Source organism: Myotis daubentonii, chromosome 1 (assembly GCF_963259705.1).
Source record: "Myotis daubentonii chromosome 1, mMyoDau2.1, whole genome shotgun sequence".
NCBI classification, from domain to species: Eukaryota; Metazoa; Chordata; class Mammalia; order Chiroptera; family Vespertilionidae; genus Myotis; species Myotis daubentonii.
Window position 1 is genome coordinate 16,622,245 of NC_081840.1, and position 21,453 is coordinate 16,643,697.

At 44.2% G+C, this 21,453-nt stretch overlaps 1 protein-coding gene and 1 pseudogene across 5 annotated transcripts in view; both read left to right on the forward strand.

Moving 5' to 3' along the window:
- The window catches only part of STON2 (stonin 2), a 136,152-nt gene that overhangs the window by 63,494 nt on the left and 51,205 nt on the right, over positions 1 to 21,453 (forward strand). For 4 of the 5 annotated variants that reach the window (XM_059688892.1, XM_059688919.1, XM_059688900.1 and 1 more), the window contains one exon: positions 16,519 to 16,698. The exons of the other annotated variant lie outside the window; for it this stretch is intronic. In XM_059688892.1, the coding sequence (XP_059544875.1) occupies positions 16,519 to 16,698 (180 nt within the window). The remainder of the gene's footprint in view (positions 1 to 16,518; positions 16,699 to 21,453) is intronic. 5 annotated transcript variants of the gene reach the window in all.
- Positions 10,267 to 10,393, forward strand: LOC132224813 (small nucleolar RNA SNORA42/SNORA80 family; annotated as a pseudogene).

Genomic DNA, 21,453 nt, shown 5'->3' on the forward strand with positions numbered 1-21,453 from the left:
TCTGGAAATTCTCTTTCTTTGTTACTAATGTTGTGGCCCCACCCCATAACAAAGAAACAAAATTTCTGGAGGATGAGGCCCAGAAATCAGGATTTTAAAAAGATTCCCAGGAGGTTCTAATGTGCAGCCAAGGTTGAGAACCACTGCTCGAAGTTGTGGTCCCTGTACCATCTGTTCAACCTTTGAGAGGTGTGTTCTTTGCATGGAATTCATCTCCCCATCAAACTCAGGGCCTCCGGGGCAACAGTGGGGTTTTCCAGTTTGCATTATCCCTACAGTCTGGTCTCCAGCACCATGCCTGGGCCCAAGGAGGTGTCCAATGAACATTTTTAGTTATATTTCCTCTTTTGATCACATTATATCAGTATTATGCCCTTGCCTCTCACCTCAGAAAAAAAGAAAAGCTTGCCTCAAAATACCTTAATCCCAAGGATTTAAGTCTGGAAAGAGAGTTGAGAAAAGTAGAAAAGAGTTCCTTTGGTCATAATTTTTAATTATTCTGCTGAATGTTTTAAATGTAGGTCATCAAATTCCCCTGTGAAGGATGGGGTTTCCCACTTTAAGTAGCTTCCCAGGTGAGCTATCCAACATCACTGCTTTAAGTGAGATTAGGAATTGCTCACTGAAGCTCTCGTGCAAACCATTCAAGACTCAGCAAACCAGGCTTCAGAAAGAATTCTGAGCTGTGCTTTTTTCTCAGTAAAAGAAGTTAACTCTGACTCAACAAAATATCAGCTGGCAGAGATGCTCAAACCGTAGTGCCTTGCAGAGTCCTCTCCCAAGTACTTAATGTCACTGGCCCTGAAACTTCTGGAAATAGATGTCTTCTTACTTGGTTTAGGATCACAGTGATTGGTTTGGAGTCACAGACCTTTAAAGTTAGAATAAATTTAAGAGATTATTTAGTAGGATTTCTCCATTTTCCAGGTGAGAAAGCCACGGCTTAGAGACTTTTAGCCGCAGAGCCAGGCCTTATAATTCCGTTTCCCTCACCCAGTGTGTGAATCACTTAAAAACCTGAGAGATTGGCCAGGCACAACTGGTTATTTTTCATTTCCTTCTCTTTGAACATTTTCATCTTCTCCTTCCACCACACCCCCACCCAGCCCTCAATTAAACAATAGAGCCTCTTTCTTGAGGATTCAGTTCACTTATGAAAGTCAAAAGCAGTGGAACCAAAGGAGATGGAAACCCTCAGAGCCAAGAAAACATTTTTAAAAATATATATATTTTTATTGATTTCAGAGGTGAAGGGAGAGGAAGAGGGCGATAGAAACATCAATGATAAGAGGGAATCCCTGATCGGCTGCCTCCTGCACGTTGGACTGAGCCCACAAGCCAGGCATGTGACCTTGACTGGAATTGAACCTGGGACCCTTCGGTCTGCAGGTTGACACTCTATCCACTGAGCCAAACCAGCTAGGGCAAGAAAACATTTTTTCCCCCCTTAATAGTAAGTTTGACACATTATTGAGATGTGGTCCTAGAAAGTCTCTTGACTGAAGCTCATGTGTTTGAGATCAGACATTTCCTTTCCTGGTCCCGAAGCCTGTGAGGCAAGGTCTGGGTCTTTCTAATTCCCTTTGGGGGCTCTTACAGTGATCCGCAGTCCATCTTCCTGGCATCTCTTCTCACCCACCTTCCTTTACCTCAGGGGCATCTCTTCCTTCCTTTCTCGACTACTTAGGCAACTACTTAGAGCTTTAAAAAAACTCCTCCTTGCCAAACCGGTTTGGCTCAGTGGATAGAGCATTGGCCTGTGGACTGAGAGGTCCCAAGTTCATTCCCAGTGGGAGGTGTGTGGGAGGCGGCTGGTCAATGTTTGTCTCTCATCGATATTTCTGGCTCTCGGTCCCTCTCCTTTCCTCTCTGTAAAAAATCAATAATATATATATATTTTAAAAAGCTCCTCCTTAATGTTAGAGTAGTTTTTCATGTTTGTTTCCAGGGAGAGAATGAGATCACAGCATGCCCTTGGGTCAGGTGAGGAAACAGGTCACGCGGCTGTAAAAGGGCAGCTGCCTGGTAGAATTCACATCTGCCATGAGTCTCAAGGACAAGTTCACGTTACCACCTTGGGGTTCATCTGGAAACACAAATCAGTGCTCTATGCAGGTTGCAAACATCAATGAGAGGTCAGCCCTTTCCAATGTTAGCACAATGGGCACTCCGCCGCCTCTTTTGCGGTGAAATGGACACCTGACTTTTCCTTAGTCTCATGTGGAGTGCTGTGTGTATTAGTTTACTAGCGCTGCCCTAACAAAGAACCACAGACTGGGTTAAACGACAGAAATTTATTTCCTCACAATCCTAGAGACTGGAAGTCCTAGACCTAGATCAAGGTATGTGAGCAAAGTTGGTTTCTTTGGAGGCCTCTCTCCTGTTTATTCACCTGGTCTTATTGCCTTGTGTGTCTCTGTGTCATGATCGCTTCCTCTGATGACAGTCATGCTGGGTTGGGCACATCCTAATGACCTCCTTTTAACTTCACTACCTCTCTAGAGACCCTGTTTCCAAATATAGTCACATACGGAGGCACTTGGGGTGAAGACACGACATGTAAATTTTGAGGCTACACAATTCAGCCCATAATACTAGACAAACACCACTTAAAGCCCCCCTCCTTCCCTGCACAGAATAGCCTCGTTGACACTAAACCATCTGTATCATTTTTCTGGAGGCATCGTCAGCGTGCCACTGGTGTAGAGACTGGATCTGGGTCTGACACTCCACATTCAGCCTACTTCCCACAGCTAGAGTCAGGAGAAAGGAGTTGTTCGTGCTTGATAAACCCCTCGGCCAGTCTGTTCACCTGCTTATCTGCACAGTGGCCTGCTGGCTTACCAGGGGGCTGGTTTATCCTCCCGGACTCACTGGCTTACATAACCGTTCAAAAGTCACAAGAGAAGAAATGCAAAGAAGTGATGCAAAAAGGTGATCAATCCCCATAATCAGCTGTGCAGATTAAGCAATTAGGCATATTAGCTCAATGGAGTTTAAAGGAATTAGACTGTGCAGTGTTGGTTGGAGAGTTAGGAATTTGCATGCAAGGGCTGTGGAAAGACATTTCTAGAGGTCATTGCGGCCATCGGTGCCAGTTTAAATGTCACACGCTTAGACTGTTGCCTTATCCCCAGGAAATAATTAGACACATGCCTGTGCGTGCAATGTAGCACTGTTTATATTAGCAAAAGCAAACAAACAAAACCAAAATGTCCAACCAAATATCAATTAAACTGGAATGCTATGCAGCCATGGCAAGTGCTCCCAATATATTGTGAATTGAAAAAGGTAGGTTGCAGAATAGCATGTATAATAGTTTTGCTATATTGGCCTACATATAGTTTTGTTACATTAGTATGTATGTGTGTATATATACGTACATACATTTCTGTTCCTAAATATATAGAAAAAAATTTTGATAGACTGTATCCCAAACAGCTAATATTGATTATCTTGGGGTCGTAGACTTTCATTCCTTACTCCATTTATTTCTATAGGATATGAATTATTTATAATAATCATGGGATCCCTCTGAAACTCAGAAAAAAATAAGAATGAAAATATTTCTATTTAGAATGAAATATGTTACATATGTTACTGGAGCTATTTTAAAATATTCTTTCATGCAGATGTGTTGTTTGTGGGATGGCCTATTTAAGGGGTGGCTGCTGGCTATTTTGCTGTGGGTGGAGCGGGCTAGGCTTTTCTCTGAGAAAGAGCCACATGCTTGTATTTAACCTTGCACCAAACAATGCTAGGTGCCCATTCTCTGCAGGAAGTGGTGTGGTATAATGGAAAGCTCTAGTAATCTGAGTTAGACGGACCAAGGTCAGACACCAGCTCTGCTACTCCCTGCTCTGTGATATTTGGCAAATTTTTTAACCTCAACGACCTTTAGTTTCCTCAACTGTAGAACGGAAATAATAAGGATCACCCTGAGCTTGCACGTTTGTTTCCAGGGTTCTATGAGACCAGGTACACGAAGTCCTGGAATATAATAAGGAGTAGCCATTAGGATGAGAGCAATATAATGTAGTTTTCATATTTTAGAGCTAGGATTTAGTCTATGGGAAGAAAAATTTTTAAAGTTGTGGAAAAAGAGCTAAATCAAACCCAGAAGAAGTTCTATTTTATGTCCTTGGCCAATTTTTATAAACCACCTTTACAGAAAGGCAATGTCTTTCATTCTTTTAATTTTCAGTGACTGAAGGGTGGGCTCACTCGATGTGCTTTGTGAAACCACTTGTGTCTAAGGTATTTTTCTGCAGAATTGGAATCAGGAGGACAATTTTTCCTTGAGGAGAGTGGGGAGGGGGACCAGGGTAGGGGGAGGTAGCAACTGCCAGGTTCACTTTCACAAATTGGCCTCCCCCTCCTCTTCACGATTGGGTTGTTTGTACAAATTGGTCGCCTCAAGCAACACATTATTAGTTTGAGCCAGAATGTATCCCTGGAGACTTACTGTTTCCCCTTTGCCAAGTAATTGTCCTCTTCCCGCAGAGGATGCTGGGATTGTGGGGGCATTTTCCACACTGTCATATTTCAATCTGGTTCCCCCACCTTCCACTGAGCGCCTGCTATTTGCAAGGCACTGTGTCATTTTACTGCACATAGAAAGCAACCAGTTGTGGGCTCGTAATCTGTATTTTCCACCCCTGGATTTTTCCCTCCTTCCTTCCACCCTCAGTACTGGCGTCTGAGGAAAGAAAATAATATCAGTGGTCAAAATATTCACTGTCCCTCCCTATGCTGTGGGCCCCCAGACAACAGGATGATATTCCTGCCCCGTGGACATCAGGCTTGGCCATGTTGACTCACTTTCGGGTCAGTGACATGCAGGTGGAAGTGACACTTCCCAGCATCAGTTTCCATGTGTTTCCACCACATGCCTTTTCCCCTTTGTCTAGGTTCCCCACACTGCCCACCTGCTGCCCTCAGACCCTTGCTTGGACCCTGTGCAGGTGCTCCTCTGGTTTCATGCGCCCACTCCTCACTCCTGGATCCCAGTCCACGTACCCAGACTCCAGAGTCCTCTGCACAGACTGCGCAGCCTGCTTCCAGGCCCTCCTGGATGTATGCATCTGAATGCAGCCCACACTGCTCGGGGTGCCCCAAGGCCTGCAGGGCTGGGAATTGAGCTTGGACGGTGGACAGTGCAGCCTTCACAGTGCAGGATGGAGCGGGGTGGGTGAGGGAGCGGAAAGGGAGCCGGCCTCAGGCCAGAGGCCACTTCACCCTGCATGGGGATGTTAATGCCTGGAGCTCCACAGAGTCCAAGAATTTGCAATACCATGTTAACCTTCTGAGTTGTTATGAACATATATTGGCCAAGGAGGAGAGGACATACTTTATTTCACGGTTTTTAGCTTGGTCTACACTTTTAAATACTTAGACATACATTGTGTGAGCCTACACCTGGAGTCTTAGGACAGTGCCCACGCAGGCTGGAGATTGTTGTCCTGGATGGGGGTTCCTCTTTCAGCCTGGGCCCTGGAGTGATGTAGAACAGAGCCAGAGCTAATTCTCCAGGGATGTAATGGGAGAAAGAAATCTTGTCATTGTCAGCCATCGAGATGCTGGGGTTATCTGGTCCTGTGGCATAATTTATTTAGATTGGTGTCACCCATTCTGCAAGGAAGAGGTGACATTCATTGAAAGTATCTGACTTCACCCACTTTAAACATGGGATCGCTGGGGTGTTTGTTATTGAATGCACGGTAGCGCTGCCCAGAAGAGAGTAGAAGAAATCCCAAGAACTGCCTGGAATTGCGTGAGTGGGTGCATCTGCACCTCTTCAGTGCACAGTGAGGCCCGTTTCCCAGCGGTGACGGTTGGGGTCATCAACACGTCTGTCTGGCTTCACTCCCCTTGATCCTCCGGAAATAGAATTCAGGACCACATCTTGGGAAAATAAACATTAAGTGAGAAAACATAAAAAAAAAAAGTCTTTAACACAAAGAAATTAAATCTTTATTTTTAAAAATGCATCCATTATATTTGAATTTACATTTTAATGTATCCACCACCCATCCATCTCCCAGGCCTTCCCAGATCACCCCATTTAACGTAGGGCCAATTGTGCCCGATTGACTCTCTCTACCCTGCTTTATTTTTCTCTGTTGCACTTAACCCCACTTGATAACAGCAGTCTGTTCCTGAGTGTTTGTTCATTGATTGCCCACCCGAACTCCATGTGCACAGGACTTTCTGAGTGTCACTAGTGTATCACCAACTGCCTGGAACATAGTATAGTAGGTGCTCAATAATTATCTGCTGAGCCAGTGAACAGTCACCACCAGATTACACTATGTATCTGTGGCTGTGCCTTGAGGGTAAAAGCCATGTCAATGTCTGGTTCATATTAGATCTTCTCAAACACATTGGCTGCCATAGTATATAGTAAATATTTGGCTGAAAAACAAAAGGCAGCAGTAAGGAGAAAATTCCTCAAGGTTCATGTGACCCCACTTCAGTTTCAGCCCTAGTTGGTTTGGCTTGGTGGATGGAGCATCAGCCTGTGGAATGAAGGGTCTTGGGTTCGATTCCAGTCAAGAGCACATGCCTGGGTTGAGGACTCGATACCCAGTAGGGGGCATGCAGGAGGCAGCCGACCAATGATTCTCTCTCATCACTGATGCTTCTCTCTCTCTCTCCCGCTCCCTTCCTCTCTGAAATCAATTAAAAATATATATGAAAAACAAACAAATAAAAAATAACACTTCAGTTTCAACCTAAGGTTATTGAGCAACTATAACTGCCAGGCACCATCAGATACTTTTATATATGTTGTCTCCTCTCAAGCTCACTTGATTTTCACATTCTCACACTAATATTCCAGTTAGACCCTTGGGACTAGGACTTGAAACCTTGCGAAAATTCCAACAGCCACCTCCTTTCTTGTCACTAATATAGCCCCTACCCCTCCTGACCCATGGTCTCCCTCAGCCCTGCTATCGCCGACCATCCATCTGAGGTCACAGCCCCTCTGCCCCACTCACGAATTCATTCACTCACTCCATCCTGAGCCATCTTGTATCTTTTAAACCTTTGTAGATGGTGAGAAAGTAGTTCTTCCTTCTCTGCCTTGACATTCAGCCTCGTATAATTCCTTGTCCTAAAACAGCCTGTCTTCTCCTCTTCTCTCTGTGGCCCTAATCTCCTGAACTTTGGAAGGACCAGCATAATCTCCTTTCCCCTTGGTTCCTTTTATGCCATTGTTGAGATGCCCTCACTCCACTTCTTTTTCCCTTTCTTTTCTTTTTTTTTTTTTTTTTTAATCCTCACCCGAGGATATTTTTTCCATTGATTTTCAGACAGAGTTATTCGGGAGGGAGGAGGGGAAGAGGGAGAGAGAGAGAGAGAGAGAGATCAATTTGTTGTCTCCGGCACACACCGGGATTGAACCTGCAACTGAGGTATGTGCTCTTGACTGGGGATCGAACCCAAGACCCTTTGGTCCAAGGACCGATGCTCTAACCACTAAGCAAAATCAGCCAGGGCCACATTCCCCATTTTTAAATAACCCCCCAGTGTTATTTATGCCCTTCTGCCCAGGTCATGTATGTTGCATTGCTGGCTTTGGCCCTTGACGTGAGTCCTTTCCAAGCCCATCTTCCCCTTCATGGTATCTCCAGTGCTCTCACTACAACAGCTGCTGCTGGAACGACTCTCAGTTTGAAGGGTGTGCTCTCCGGGAAGGCAGCCCATCCCATGTGCAAGCAGTGTTCCTATCTACGCACTGGTCCCTCAGCAGCTGCCCAGCTTGAGCAGTGGCTCCCTAATCTTCAGCCGTTTGTCCTTGCACAAGACACTTAACTTTTCTGAGCTTCAGTATCCTCATCTGCAAAATTAGAGCGATCATAGTAATAATTTCATAGAGTTGTGGAGATGAATAAAAATATATTTTATGCTCTTAGAAAATTGCTTGATATTATGGATGTGCTTACTAAAATGTCAGCTCTTCCAGGAAAATAATAATAATTATTATTATTATCACCATATCTTGGATCCATAAAGAATAAATCTAATCTTTTTTCCATATGACAGTTTCTTCTCTATTTGAAAAGAGCTAGCCATGGTCAGTGGCTGGTTGGAACATCGTCCAGTGCACTAAAAAGGGTTGCGGGTTAGATTCCTGGTCAGGGCACATACCTAGGTTAAGGGTTACATTCCCGGTTGGGCGGTGTATGGGAGGCAACCAATCAATGTTTCTCTCACATCGATGTTTCTCTCTCTCTCTCAATCAATAAGAAACATATCCTTGGGTGAGGATTTTAAAAAAGAAAAAAGGAGCTAAACATCTTCAGTCCAAAAGACAGTTTACTGGTAAACTCTTTACTTGAACAGTTTGCAGTTCAGCTGGTTCTAAGATGACAAAATCATTTCAAGGCACTGAAGTAGGGTTACTATACTCAAGACCATTTGGAGACCTCAACAGTAAAATATTTTTAATATCTGTATAATGATGACTGCTTCCCTGGAATCTCTATCCCCAAAAGAGAGATTTTATAAAGCAGAAATAAAAACAGTCTAACAAGGCAACGGTTCAATTTTCTTTGCTAATTTCAAAACTAGTGCTTAGTTAGGATGTATTTAAAGTGCATTCTTTGGTCATGTATGTGCTATATACTTGAACATTTTAAAGTATGTGAATGTGACTTTTTTCAGAACCATCCCAAATCTGTAAAGCCAGCTGGATATCCTCATTTGCAAATAAGCCCATAACTCTGAGGCCGGGGAGGATCTGGCCTAAAGAGTGCCGCCCACCAGTGGCAGCCACACAGCGAGAGTGTGGCCTCCACCAACCTCCCCTGCCCCCACCTTGTGGTGACACCCAGGAACTTGGGAGTTTGGTTTTGTCAGGCCTGTGGGCAGGGAGAATTCCCTCCCCTACGCTAAGGGGGCTATAACCCCATATACATGTTTATGACCCATTTTATTGCTGACTTTTTGTTTCAAAGGAGGATCTGCTGTGTGGAGAAGAAAAATCAGACAGCCGGCCTTGAGTTTGCTCCCCGGCAGATGACAGGCCAAATCTTTATTACCCTGTTGAGGAATGGAGGTGGGCGGGCCTCCCTTCCCCTTCCCAGTGTCTGGCAGCGGTGAGGCAAGGAGGTGGGCTCCTGGGAGCCTTTTGTTTGGTTTCCAGGGCTCTAACCCCAGTTAGCTGCTCTGCACCAAGAGGAGGGAGAGTGCAGCTTTTAAGCCTAGTTTGGTGGCTTCAAGGGAGTTCTCTTTTTCTCTTCTGTCCAAGGCTACAGATATGCATAGAGGCTGGCTTTGTCGAATCATTTGAGGGTCTTTGTCAAAATTCATTGCCTGTATTGGTGAGCAATGCTTGCAGCTGTGGGAGAGAAATGGCTAGGAACTAACCATTTTCCTTGAGCTCTCTCTGTCTCCTCCCTCCCAATTGTGTTGAACTGTGGTCATGTAGAAAGTCTGTGCTGAGTCAACAAGACATGAGATCCAATCCTAGCTCTGTCTTTTCCAGGCAGTTTCCCCACTGCTGAAACAGGGCTAGTACTACCTGGTAGAGCCTCTGAATGGAATCAATAGAAGAGCAGCTATAAAGAAGTTTGCACAGTGTCTGACGATGTCTATCCACATTTTCAAAGATGTATGGGTCGAATTCCCCTTGTTGCTTCCAGCGTGTATCCAAAGCACCAGTGGCAGTCAGGCAGGGACAATAGAATTCTAGAAGTCACCGAGAAGGCTTTCGTTTGCTGCAGCCTTTGGGTGGCGTACACCTGCCAGCGCGCAGCACACACACATCTGCTCCCAGGTGCCGGTGCCTCCCCTTGGATCTTGGCCACACATGCAGGCTTTGCCCTGCAGTCTTGGTGGTGCCATTTCAGGGTGAACCAATAGGAAATGATGAAGCAGACCCTAAATGAGTGCAGGACTCTTAGTCATCGTCTCTTCTGCTTCCTTCCTTGCCCTAAGATAACCATTAGGCAGCTTGTTATGGCTTGCTTTCCAGAAAGGTCGAGAGAGGTCCATTGCATAGTTCTGCCTGTAAGGCAGGCCAATCTTGGGGCACAGTGGGTTTTTGAATAGGGGCTAACAGATGGTATGAAAGGAGGCAATTCCTGCCCTGGGGGAGCTAATCTGGGAAAATAAAACCAGCATCCCTGAAATAATTAGGCACCAATCATGTCCTAGGGACCCATTGTTGGAGTGCAGTGTGGGTGAAGATAAATGAGAGGGCGGGCACTGTCTCCCTAGGTACCGAGTGCAATGGTGAACAACGTTAGACTAAAATAAGTGCAATTTAGGGCATGTCCGTCCCCCTGGGCCTCTCATAGTGCCCCACGCCAGAGCAAACTGTGGCCTTGAACTATTGCCTGGCCTCGGCCCACAGGCAGCAGGCACTGAAGTGGGTTACCCAGTGGAAAACAAACAAACAAATAATTAAATGCATGTGGCAGCTTTCCCTACATTTTTAAAAAAAATTCTATCAGAGTTTTAATTTTAAGCATTTCAGTATAAAACATTATTAGAACATTAAAAGACACTTTAAGAAAGAAAAATAAAAGCCATGTCTAATCCCACATCGCTAACACACTTAATTTATCAAAGATGATAGCTCATTCTTAGCCTCTTCAGTGTCCAGCCCAGTGCCTAGTACCCAAAGGGGGCTCCGTGAATGTGAGGCCAACACCACTCGTTACTGTTAGAAATATCCAGACAACAGCTTTGTAAAGGGGGTGTCATACCAGCAGCTCTTGCATCCCAGTTCTCTGCTGCATTATTGCACTGACTTCTCAGTGGGAGGGGGGTGTAGGCTCAGCATGGTTAGGCAACTAGGGCACTGCTTAGAAGCATCTCCAGTAGACCACTGAGCCTTCCAGAGACACAATAAGGATGGAGAGATGGGTGCCCAGGATGGATTGCTTTCCCCACTGTGCCTGGATTGTGTTCAAGTTTCTCCTTCACACCCCTGGAAGAGGATGTTAAAATGTCATCCTGCCCCCTCCCCCTACCCCCCCCCCCCCCCTGCATCCCTGCCACATTCCACAGAGAGCTCATTTCAAAGGTATCAGTGCCAAACAAGCCTGAACCTTCTGCTTCCCTGCTTTTCAGGTGAAGCAGGCTTACGTGCTGGTACTTGCACAGCTTTGAAGAGTCAGTCCCAGGCCTAGCTGATGTCAGACAGATGAAAGCTGATTCAGCTTCTCCTGTCTAGGTTTCCCTCCTCCTTTCCTCTTTCCCATCAAACAGTTGAGCCACAGGAAGGCTGATTGGTCCATACTTTTGCTCTGGGTTCACTGTATATGTTAGTTACCTGGGGCTGTTGTAACACGTTACCACAACCTGGGTGGCCTAAAACAAGAGAAATTGATTCTCTCACAGCTTTGGAGGCTAGAATCCATCCCTTCCTCTTCTAGTGTCTGGCATTTACTGGCAATCCTTGGCATCTCTTGGTTTACGGCAGCACATTTCCAATCTCTGACTCCATTTTCACTCTGTCTTCTCTGTGTATCTGTGTCTCCCTGTCCCTTCTCCCAAGTACACCAGTAGTTGGATTTAGAGCTCACCCTGATCCAGTATGACCCCATCTGAACTACAGTGCATTTGCAAAGACTCCAAAAAAAGTCACAGTCATAGGCTCTGATAAGGACTTCAGCCTATCTTTTGGGGGGTGGGGGAGGGGGTATAGTTCAACCCACTGCAGTAGGTGAGCCCTGAATGCACCTCAGGCCATGTCAGATGTAATAACAGCACTGATTTAGTTTTCTTTGGAGAAATGGATGTATTTTCAGGTCTCTGGTGATGTAATTGAGTTGATCCTGTGTCCCTCACTTGCCCCAATCTTGTGTGTTACCAACAGTACTGTTTTCAAAATAGCCAATTAACTTGGGGGCAAATAATGAGCTTTTTCATCCAACAGACTGACGTATTTCAGAGGGAAGGGGAGGGCATGAAAAGATTAGCCAGAGAAATAATATTCATGTATGCATAACCCATGGACACAGACAATTGTGTGGTGAGGGCCTGGGGAGAGAGTGAGAGTGGGGTGAAAGGCATCAATGGGGGGAAAAGGGAGACATCTGTAATACTTTCAACAATAACGATACACTTTAAAAAATAATGAGCCTTTAAATTCCTACTTATGATTAAATGTAAATTCATGAGCAGATACTTAGTTTTGTTTATTTTTATATCCCCAGCATATTGAAATATTAAAGCCATTGTTGGCTTGGGACTATGTAAAGCTAATTGGCCCTATGCTTATTCACCTAACATTTATTGAGCAACTGCTGTTTGCAAGGCACTGTGCTAGGTAGGTATGGGAGAAATAGTGGTAAAACTTGTAGTAACTATTAATTTATTGAGAATCTACTATTATTTTTTTTTTTTGGACACCAGAAAATGTTCTTTGCATAATTTATCATGAGTCCTTACAAAAGCCATAAGGTAAGTATTATTATCCCCATTTTATAGAGAAAACTAGGGGTAAAAATGTTAAAAACTTTTACCAAAGTCACAGAGCTCACAAGTGACAGAATACAGAATCAAGGTTAGATATGAATGATATACTGTGGACCAATCCTGCTCCATCCTTTGATTAAAGGTTTCTGAATAATGTTTCTTTGCTTTTCTCCCAGAAATCTAATGGTGTAGTGTGTATTTTTTTTAATGAAACCAAATCATCTTTTTGTATAATAGATTTTTAATGAAATATGTAGATAGAAAGGAACTGATGATATATCTATCATCTACCATAACTCCTTGTGGCCAAAAACACAAATGGAAAATATATGCTTTCATTTAGGCAAATGTAAAACCTTTAATCATAATAGCACCCTGATTAATAAATGAAGAAGTAATGGGAGAATGTGACCATTTTCCAGTCTCTATGGACTGATACCTAAGCACTGACTATATTAGTTGGCTGCTAAGACACAAAATTAGAGGTAGTCAAGTATGAGTTGCCTCCTCAAGGAAAACCACCTGTCAACTACTATTCTATTCAAAACTCAAATCTGAATTTGATCAAACCTCCAGATCTTGCTATGAATTCATAATAAATCATGCCATGATTAAAATGTGGATTATGGGACAAGCTATATGACAAAAGAATCAAGTTATTAACAAATAAATTGCAAGGAAAAAGTAAAGCTGGAAAACAACTTTAGATGAATAAAGGCAACATTTATCAATTAATTGCAGGATTGATTTGAACAGAGTGCAAAAATTTTTTTTAGGCATTTGGAGAAAATTTTATACTGACTGGATATTGGATAAGATTTAAGTAATTATAGTTCCTTTTGGTTTTGTTTATAAGCAGAGTTCTTATCCCTTAGAAATACATGTAGAAATGGTTATGGATAAAATGGTGCGATACTGAGAATTTTCTTCAAAACATTCCCGAGTGGGTAGGGATAGAGGTAAAATAAGGTTTGATTGAATTGCTCATTGTTGAAGCTGGTGATGTGTACCTTTCTCTCACTTAAAAAAAAATTTTTTTATTGTGTGTGTGTGTGTGTGTGTGTGTGTGTTTTGTTTTTTATTGATTTCAGAGAGGAAGGGAGAGGGAGAGATAGAAACATCAATGATGAGAGAATCATGGATCAACTGTCTCCTGCACACCCCTCACTGGGGTTCAAGCCCACAACCAAGGCAGGTGCCCTGACCAGGAATCGAACCCTGATCTCCTGGTTCATAGGTTGATGCTCAACCACTAAGCCATGCCGGCGGGGCAACTTTTCTCTCACTTTTATATGCATTTGAAATTTTCCATCACCAAACGTTTAAAATTAGTTTCATAAATATATGAACAGGAACTAGTTCAGAAGATCTGATAGAGCAAGAGGAATGGAGGAAAAGGTTTGTGTCCAAAGAAGGCTGGGGGGAAAGAGAATGAGAGGGGGGAAGGGAGAGGAAGAGCAGGTGAAAACATCCACATGAAAATAAGCTGGTCCATTTTCTACTGGAATAGTGCTCTCGAACTAGTCAGTGTTCTGATGGACCTGTTCTGAGAGCAGCGGCTGAGCAGGCCAAGGCTGGGGGATCATGAACGACAGAAATAACCTGGTTCCTCTGTTAAATCAGTTCTCAGGCTCCAGCTGGCATGTCTTGAGAGCCAGGAGCTGTGCCGGTCACTACCTGCTATTTGTGCGGTACTCTGCTGTTTATAAATGTTCTACCACCTCCTTTTAGCTAATCTTCCATGCTCACTCCAGAGACTAGGAAGCTGGAACTCCCACCTGTGGCTCGACTGGAGCATCCACAGCAGAACTGGGACCCAGGCCCTGCCTTGGGCGCCGCTGACCACTGCTGTGCCTTCCCTACTCCTGACCGCAGAAGAGCCTTTTTATCTTTTAAACATGTGCGCACATCAGAGCAGGGCTGCACTATTTATGCCAGGTGTGGAATTCTTTCTGGATGGATGGTCCTTGTGAGTGTGAGAAGAAGAAGCAAATACATTGGGCATGAAGATTATGCTAAATTAGAGGGCAGGGCAGGGGACAAACACCTCCAAATGAATAAATACTTCAGTCCCAGTTGTGTTATTTTTTAAAGGGTATGCATATATGCTTTATATGCATAAACATTCCTTAAGCAGATACATGAAAAATTTTAACGGTGCTTACCTTTGGGGAAGGGAACTGGTTGTTAGAATAGGTAGACTTTGACTTATAAGTTCAGAAAACTTTAAAAAAAAAGACCATAAAAAAGGAATGTGTCTTAGTTTTTTTCAGGCTGCTATGAAAAAATACCACAGACTGGGTGGCTTATAAACAGAAGAGATTTATTTTTCGTAGTTATGGAGGCTGGAAATCTGAGATCAGGGTGTGAACATGGTCAGATAGGGGTCCTCTTTCTGGTGTATCCTCACATGGTGGAAGGGACCAGGCAGCTCTGTGGGGTATCCTTTATTAGGGCACTAATCCCTTTCACCAGGGCTCCACCCTCAAGCCCCACTTCTTGACACCATCACATTGGGCATTAGGACTCCAACATGTAAATTTTGGGAGAACACAAACATGTAGACCCAGCAGAGAGAAAAATACAGGAACCCATCTCTTTAACAGTGCTTCCCAAACCCCAAAGATCTATTCCTTCTAAACAAAAAAGCTCTGGGGAAGGAAATATGGCACTCTGTAAGTCCCAAGCTGGGAAGTTCACAATGTATATTAGCATAGTAAAGGTCCTGAGAAGCTACAGTAAAGAAATCTGTATAATGCATTTTTTCTTACCTCTATTGTATCTATTATCCTGCAGCATTATATTCTATAGCAGGGGTCCTCAAACTACGGCCCACGGGCCACATGCAAATACAAATATTGTATTTGTTACCGTTTTGTTTTTTTACTTCAAAATAAGATATGTGCAATGTGCATAGGAATTTGTTCATAGTTTTTCTTTTTAACTATAGTCCGGCCCTCCAACGGTCTGAGGGTCAGTGAACTGGCCCCCTGTTTAAAAAGTTTGAGGACCCCTGTTCTATAGCATATCATTTTGCAACCGGTATACATATTTAAGAAAAGCTAACCTAGCCTTAGGTCAAATGCAAATGAATACTTCTTCAGGGATGTTGGAAGACTTGCCTGGGGTTATGGGGCCTCAAACCTGGGTCTTAGATTCAGGCAAACTGAGGCCCGGATCTTGGATCTTCCACTCACTGGCTGGCTGAGCCCTCAGCAGGTTGCCTAACCTCTGGGTCTCAGTGTGCCCACTCACAGGTGAAAGAGAAGCAATGATGCCTCCCTCCTATGGGTATTTCCAGGACTAAATGAGAGAAGAACCTGGTCCTGAGTGGTACTAAGAGGTGTTAGTTCCTTCTCCTCACTCTCCACTCCATTGGCCCATCTCCTTCTATAACACTGCCGTGCCTATTTGCAAACACCACACTTACCAAAACAGATTACCCCCAGATCCCTCCATTTATGCAAAGCTTTATTTTAGGCTTTATCAAAGGCCAGGCTATGAGGTGGCAAGATTTTTTTTTTATTTTTATTTTTTGCATTTTCAATGGGAATCCATTTCTAAACTCTTGATTTCCAGATACCTATTTCAAGAATGTGCTTCTTATGCAAGGCAAAGAATCCTGTTTCTCCACAATTCAGAGCCCAAAAGACAGCGAAATTCATTGAATCCCATCCAGCTTTGCCTGCTCCGGGCCATTCCAAGCCCTTGCACCAAGGGAGCCCCTTCCCTGTGCTTCCCAGGCCACATTCATGCTTGAGCACAGTGGAAACCGATTTCGGAGTTGCATCTTAAAGTGTGTGTGCTAAAGCATCGCCTTTTCAAAGTAACCTTTGCATTAAGCCCTGGAATCTAATTACTCAAGTGTTATTTGCCTCCCCAAAGTACCCATGCCTGTGCAGGTTGTTTAAAGTTCAGGAAGTATTAACAAAAGGAGTCAGAAGCAAGATCTAGAGCCCTGCCTCTGAGGAAGCTCCCTGTCTGCGCCTTGCCTCTCCCTCCTCCTGGGTGTGCCCGCCTGCCTGGGAAGGCCAGTGAGTAACCTGCACATTTTTTTTTTCCATCTTGGCCCTTCCCACCCAGACGAGAGGACGGAGTGGCAGACAGGCAGGCAGACGGCGGTGAGTCCTGTTCAGGCATGCACGGAGCATACCTCTACCCGCACCCACGTCCTGGACCCCTCGCCACCCTCACCCCACTCCAGGAGGAGCCCGAGCCCTTGTGAGGGTCCAGAGGGTCCGGAGGGGACCTCCACTCCCAATGGTAAGGCTGCCAGCAGAGGGACCACTTCATTCATTTTCTTTGCTTTGGGGTTGGCTTTTCTTTTCTATTGTGTTTAGACGGGAGAGTTTCTGATGGAATTGAAGGGTTTTGTTTGGTTGATTTGTTAGTTCTCAGTCATCCCAAGACAAAGAAGTGTCCTTTCCCAGCAGGATTTATTAGAACTTGTAATCTGATAGCCTGGCCTTGAAACAAAACTTAATGTACTAATTACCTCTGGTTAGTACAACTTACCCTTTTGGCCCTGTAGGGGGGAAAGAAATTAAAGACTACATTGCTTATAAAATACGTTTTGAAGAATGAAAAGTGCTAAGGAGTGTGGGCATATTATGGGCACCTCTGACTAATTGAAAAGTAGCCCAAGTTGTTATCATAGCTTTAATATAGACCACGATGACGTTTTGCCTCAAAACAAACCAAACAAGTAAACAGAAAACCCTTTTTAAAAGATTTTCGTGTTGAATGAAAGATGCCAATGGAGGGTTTGAGTAAAAGAGTTTAAAGGTACGTTGATCTAATTAAATATAGATGAACATGGAAGTATTGAATTAAATCTGTGGTGCTCTGTGACGAAAACAGATGCTCAATGTGGGAGTCATGTGGGATTTAAGGGAGAAAACAGAGATCTTTGTATGGTGTGTCGAGAATTCTTTGAGGGGAGGGTTGGAAGGCACATGGAGGAGGCTGGGGAGCAGGTTTGTTGTGGGGGGTTGTTGCCAGGCCTTCTCCCTCAACTGTTGTGGGTGAGAGAGTAATTCATAGTCATCAAGTGCTGCATTGTTAATATCAGGCTTCTAATTTCAATATTTATTCCAAACGCAGGCTATGGATTGCATGAGCATAGAAGCAATACAACTTATTCCAAACACAGGCTATGGATTGCATGGGCATGTGAAGGAATACAACTTATTCTAAACACAAACTATTGCCAAGAGGTTATGGTTCGATTCCCGGTTAAGGCACATGCCCAGGTTGTGGGCTCGATCTCCAGTGTGTGTGTGTGTGTGTGTGTGTGTGTGTGTGTGTGTGTGTGCACACGCGTGCGTGCAGGAGGCAGCAGATCAATGATTCTCTCTCATCATTGATGTTTTATGTCTCTCTCCCTCTCCCTTCCTCTCTGAAATCAATAAAAATATTTTTTTTAAAAAATAAACGCAAACTATTAGATTGTATGGGCAGATGAAAGAATACAACTTATTCCAAACACAGGCTAAGGATTGCATGGGCATGGTGCCTCTGGTGCTGGCCGAGCCCAAACTTTCATACCTGGGGAGAGCTCAAGAAAAAGGCTGATGGAAAGAGAAGGCTATGGTCACGCTAATTTGATACTATACTAGTAGTCCATCTGAGACGGCCCTGTTCTTTGAACAGACTCGAGGAATTACGTCCTGATAACATTAGAGTATGAAGATGCTGAGCTAAGGGGTTTTATAGGAGAATGGTGCAGGGAACTGCCCAGGCCAGAGGCACTCCCATGACACATGTGGAAGTTTGGCCTGTGCCCAGGTATCTCTACGAATGCAGCAGTTTCTTTCTTGGCACCGCTGTGTGGGCAACTTAAGGATTCTCTGTAAGGAGCAACCTACATTTACATTATCTTGTTTTTAGACGAGAAAAAAAACAACAGCCTTAAAAATTGGTGTACCAAAAAAAGGTAGGAAGGGCACAGGCAGACCCTTAGAGTGCATACCCCTCTGCTAAGTTTTAGGAAAGTAGAGTATGTTTTCTTGTTGAAATCAATAACTCTTCGTCATTGCCATTATAATGTTTCTGTGATAATAATGCCAGTTCTCGGCTTCCTTATAGCTTAGGTTTCCCTTTGGCTAATAAATCTAAAGCATAGAGTGACTGCAGCCAGATCAGCAAGCTCTTTAGAAGATGATCCAAGAATGCCACTTATTTTGTTGCCGAGTGAGCAAGAAGGGGGTGGGAACCATTATGATGATTTTACCGGAGATTCGAGGTTTAAATTTGTGACTCTTTTCAGTTATGATTGAAAAGCAAATGGATGCCACTCCAAGCCACCCATGGGCGTAACAATACTGGTAACCATCTGGCCCCCATAGGCATATGCACTTTGGATACTATGCATTAGGGTCTAGAAACATCGTCATCCCTCCCATACCCACTTCTCTCCCAGACTCAGTGCTCAGGGACAGAATCCAGTGTAGAGGAGAGTGGGTAGTGTTTGCTAATTTTTAAAAATAAGTTTTTATTGATTTTAGAGATAGAGGAAAGGAGAGGGATAGAGAGATAGAAACATGGATGAGAGAGACATCTATTGGCCTCCTCCTTCAGACACCCTACCGGGGATTAAGCCCTAATCCTGTCAGGTGCCCTGACTGGGAATTGGGCCATGACCTCCTGGTTCATAGGTCGATGCTCAACCACTGAGACACACCGGCCCGGCAGCCGTGTTTGCTATTGATGGCCTATTCTGCACAGTTTCAGAATTTCCTAGGGTTTCTTCATAAACTAAATTGAATGTGATTTCTTCTTGAATCTGGCTTTTCTGAGGCATCTTCATGGTGAATCTAGCATTTCTTTTTCTTTCATCATGTTTTCATGCACTCCTTTTGTTTAGTCTTTTAAGCAGTGACCCTACCAGACAGATTGAAAACCGGCTTTACAAATGGGAACCAAACTGGGTACTTCCGACAACCTTGCCTTTGAGCAGCATAGGCTTTCTTTCTCCTCCCACTCTCTGTATCCCAGTCCAGCCTCGGCCACTTCTCTACCATCCTATGTTTTCTGGAATTCATTTTTCTACCACCCCCTGCTGTCCCAGACCTCACAAGTAGGTGTTTAGAGAACTGAGTGGAGCTAACCAAAAGGTCATGGTGATGTTTTTTTAAAACTAGAAAGCAGCACCCTGGTTGTAGGGATGCCATAATAACTATGGCTGCACCACAGCCAGGCTGCACCGCAGGGCCTGGGTCAGGGAAGACAGCTGTGAGTTCAGCCACCGTAGTTTTAGTGCTTTTCCTAAGTGGTCACAGTCAGGGCAAGGGTGAGCGAACTAGGGATATGGAGTGAAGAGGGCTTAGGTACAGCTGGTGGCTACAGTATAATTAGCCCCAGACTGTAATCTTCAGTGAGCTCCAGTTTCCTGCTCCTGGGGCTTTTTGCTGCTCTGGGATGTTCTCTTTTCCCTGTAATATTTCTTACGACCCATTGGTGCTCCTCCTGTGATGCCTCGGATCCTTTGGAGGATGTAGCCCTGATCCTCCAGCCACATTTCATCTGTTGGTACATCCCAAGCCAGGAAGAGACATCACAGAGACACTTGCCCTGAACAATCCCCATGAGGATGGCGTGTCATCCACACCACCTTTAAAACCCCCGGAGGATAGTATAAAATAGTGCTGGGCCCTGGCCAGTTTGCTCAGTGGAGAGAGTGTCGGCCTGCAGCCCAAAGGGTCCTGGGTTTGATTCCAGTCAAGGGCACGTACCTCGGTTGCAGGCTCCTACCTGCAGGGCCCTGGGCGGCATGCAGGAGGCAACCAATCGATGTGCTTCTCTTACATCATTGTTTCTGTCTTTCTCCCTCCCTTCCACTTTCTCTAAAAGATCAATGGAAAAATATCCTTGGGTGAGGATTAATAAAAATAAGTAAGTAAATAAATAATAAATAGCGCTGAGACAGATTCCTTTTGCTTTAATTTGAGACCAAGATCTTGAAGATTAAGTAAGATGCGTTTGTGTGCAGGCAGTAGAAATGAGGAATAGCTGATGCAATTTCAATCTGGGGATTTTATAGTATTTGAGATTAGAGCGAAAAGTTTGGCCTATACTTAGAAACCACATTTGGCTGCAGGTGATCTTTTTCTCTCATTACATTAGGTGTGTAATAAATTGGTTGCCAAAATGACCCTAGTGATTCCCCTCTTTAATCTAGTTCCTTGTGATGTGGTTTTGTAGCTCTTTTTATCAGGTAGAGTCTGGCCCAGCTGGTATAGCTCAGTGGTTGAGCATTGACCTATGAACCAGAAGGTCACAGTTTGATTCCTGGTCAGGACACATGCCTGGGTCAGGGGCTCGATTCCCCAGTAGGGGGCGTGCAGGAGACAGCCAATCAATTCTCATTGATGTTTCTATCATCTCTCCCTTTCCCTTCCTCTCTGAAATCAATTAAAACAGCAACAACAAAAAGAAGTAGAGTCTGTTTCCCCAGCTCCTGAACCTGAGCTTGGCCTTGTAACTTAATTTGGCCAGTAGAATGTGCAGAAGTAAAGGTATGCATTATACTGGACCCCAGCCTACATCTTAAGAGGCCTCGAATACTTCTGCCTATTCCCTCAGAATCCAGCCCAGTCACCATACAGATACTCCTGGACTTGCTGTGTCCCAGAGACTCTTGTCACCCTAGGTGATAACAATCTTATACCAGACAGGTGTGTGAGTGAGGCAATCCTAGACCAGCCAGCTGACCTCACACTTGAGTGGGCCCAGCAGAGCTCAGACAGACTGATCCAGATCCACAGACTTGTGAGCATCATAAGTGCTTATCCTTTTAAGATACTTGTTTTGGAATAGTTTGTTATGCTAACAATAACTAATGGGTACACGTGGTCACCTGGAGATGGTCCTTCTGTGTTCGCTTTTGGGTCTATTAATGTCATCATAAATGCTTAGCACAACTCAGCATGAGACTCAGTCACTGGACGGAGGGATTCTATTGTGGGGATACAATTCTTGTGATCATCAGCATTACTTTGAGACCTTTTAACAACCCAG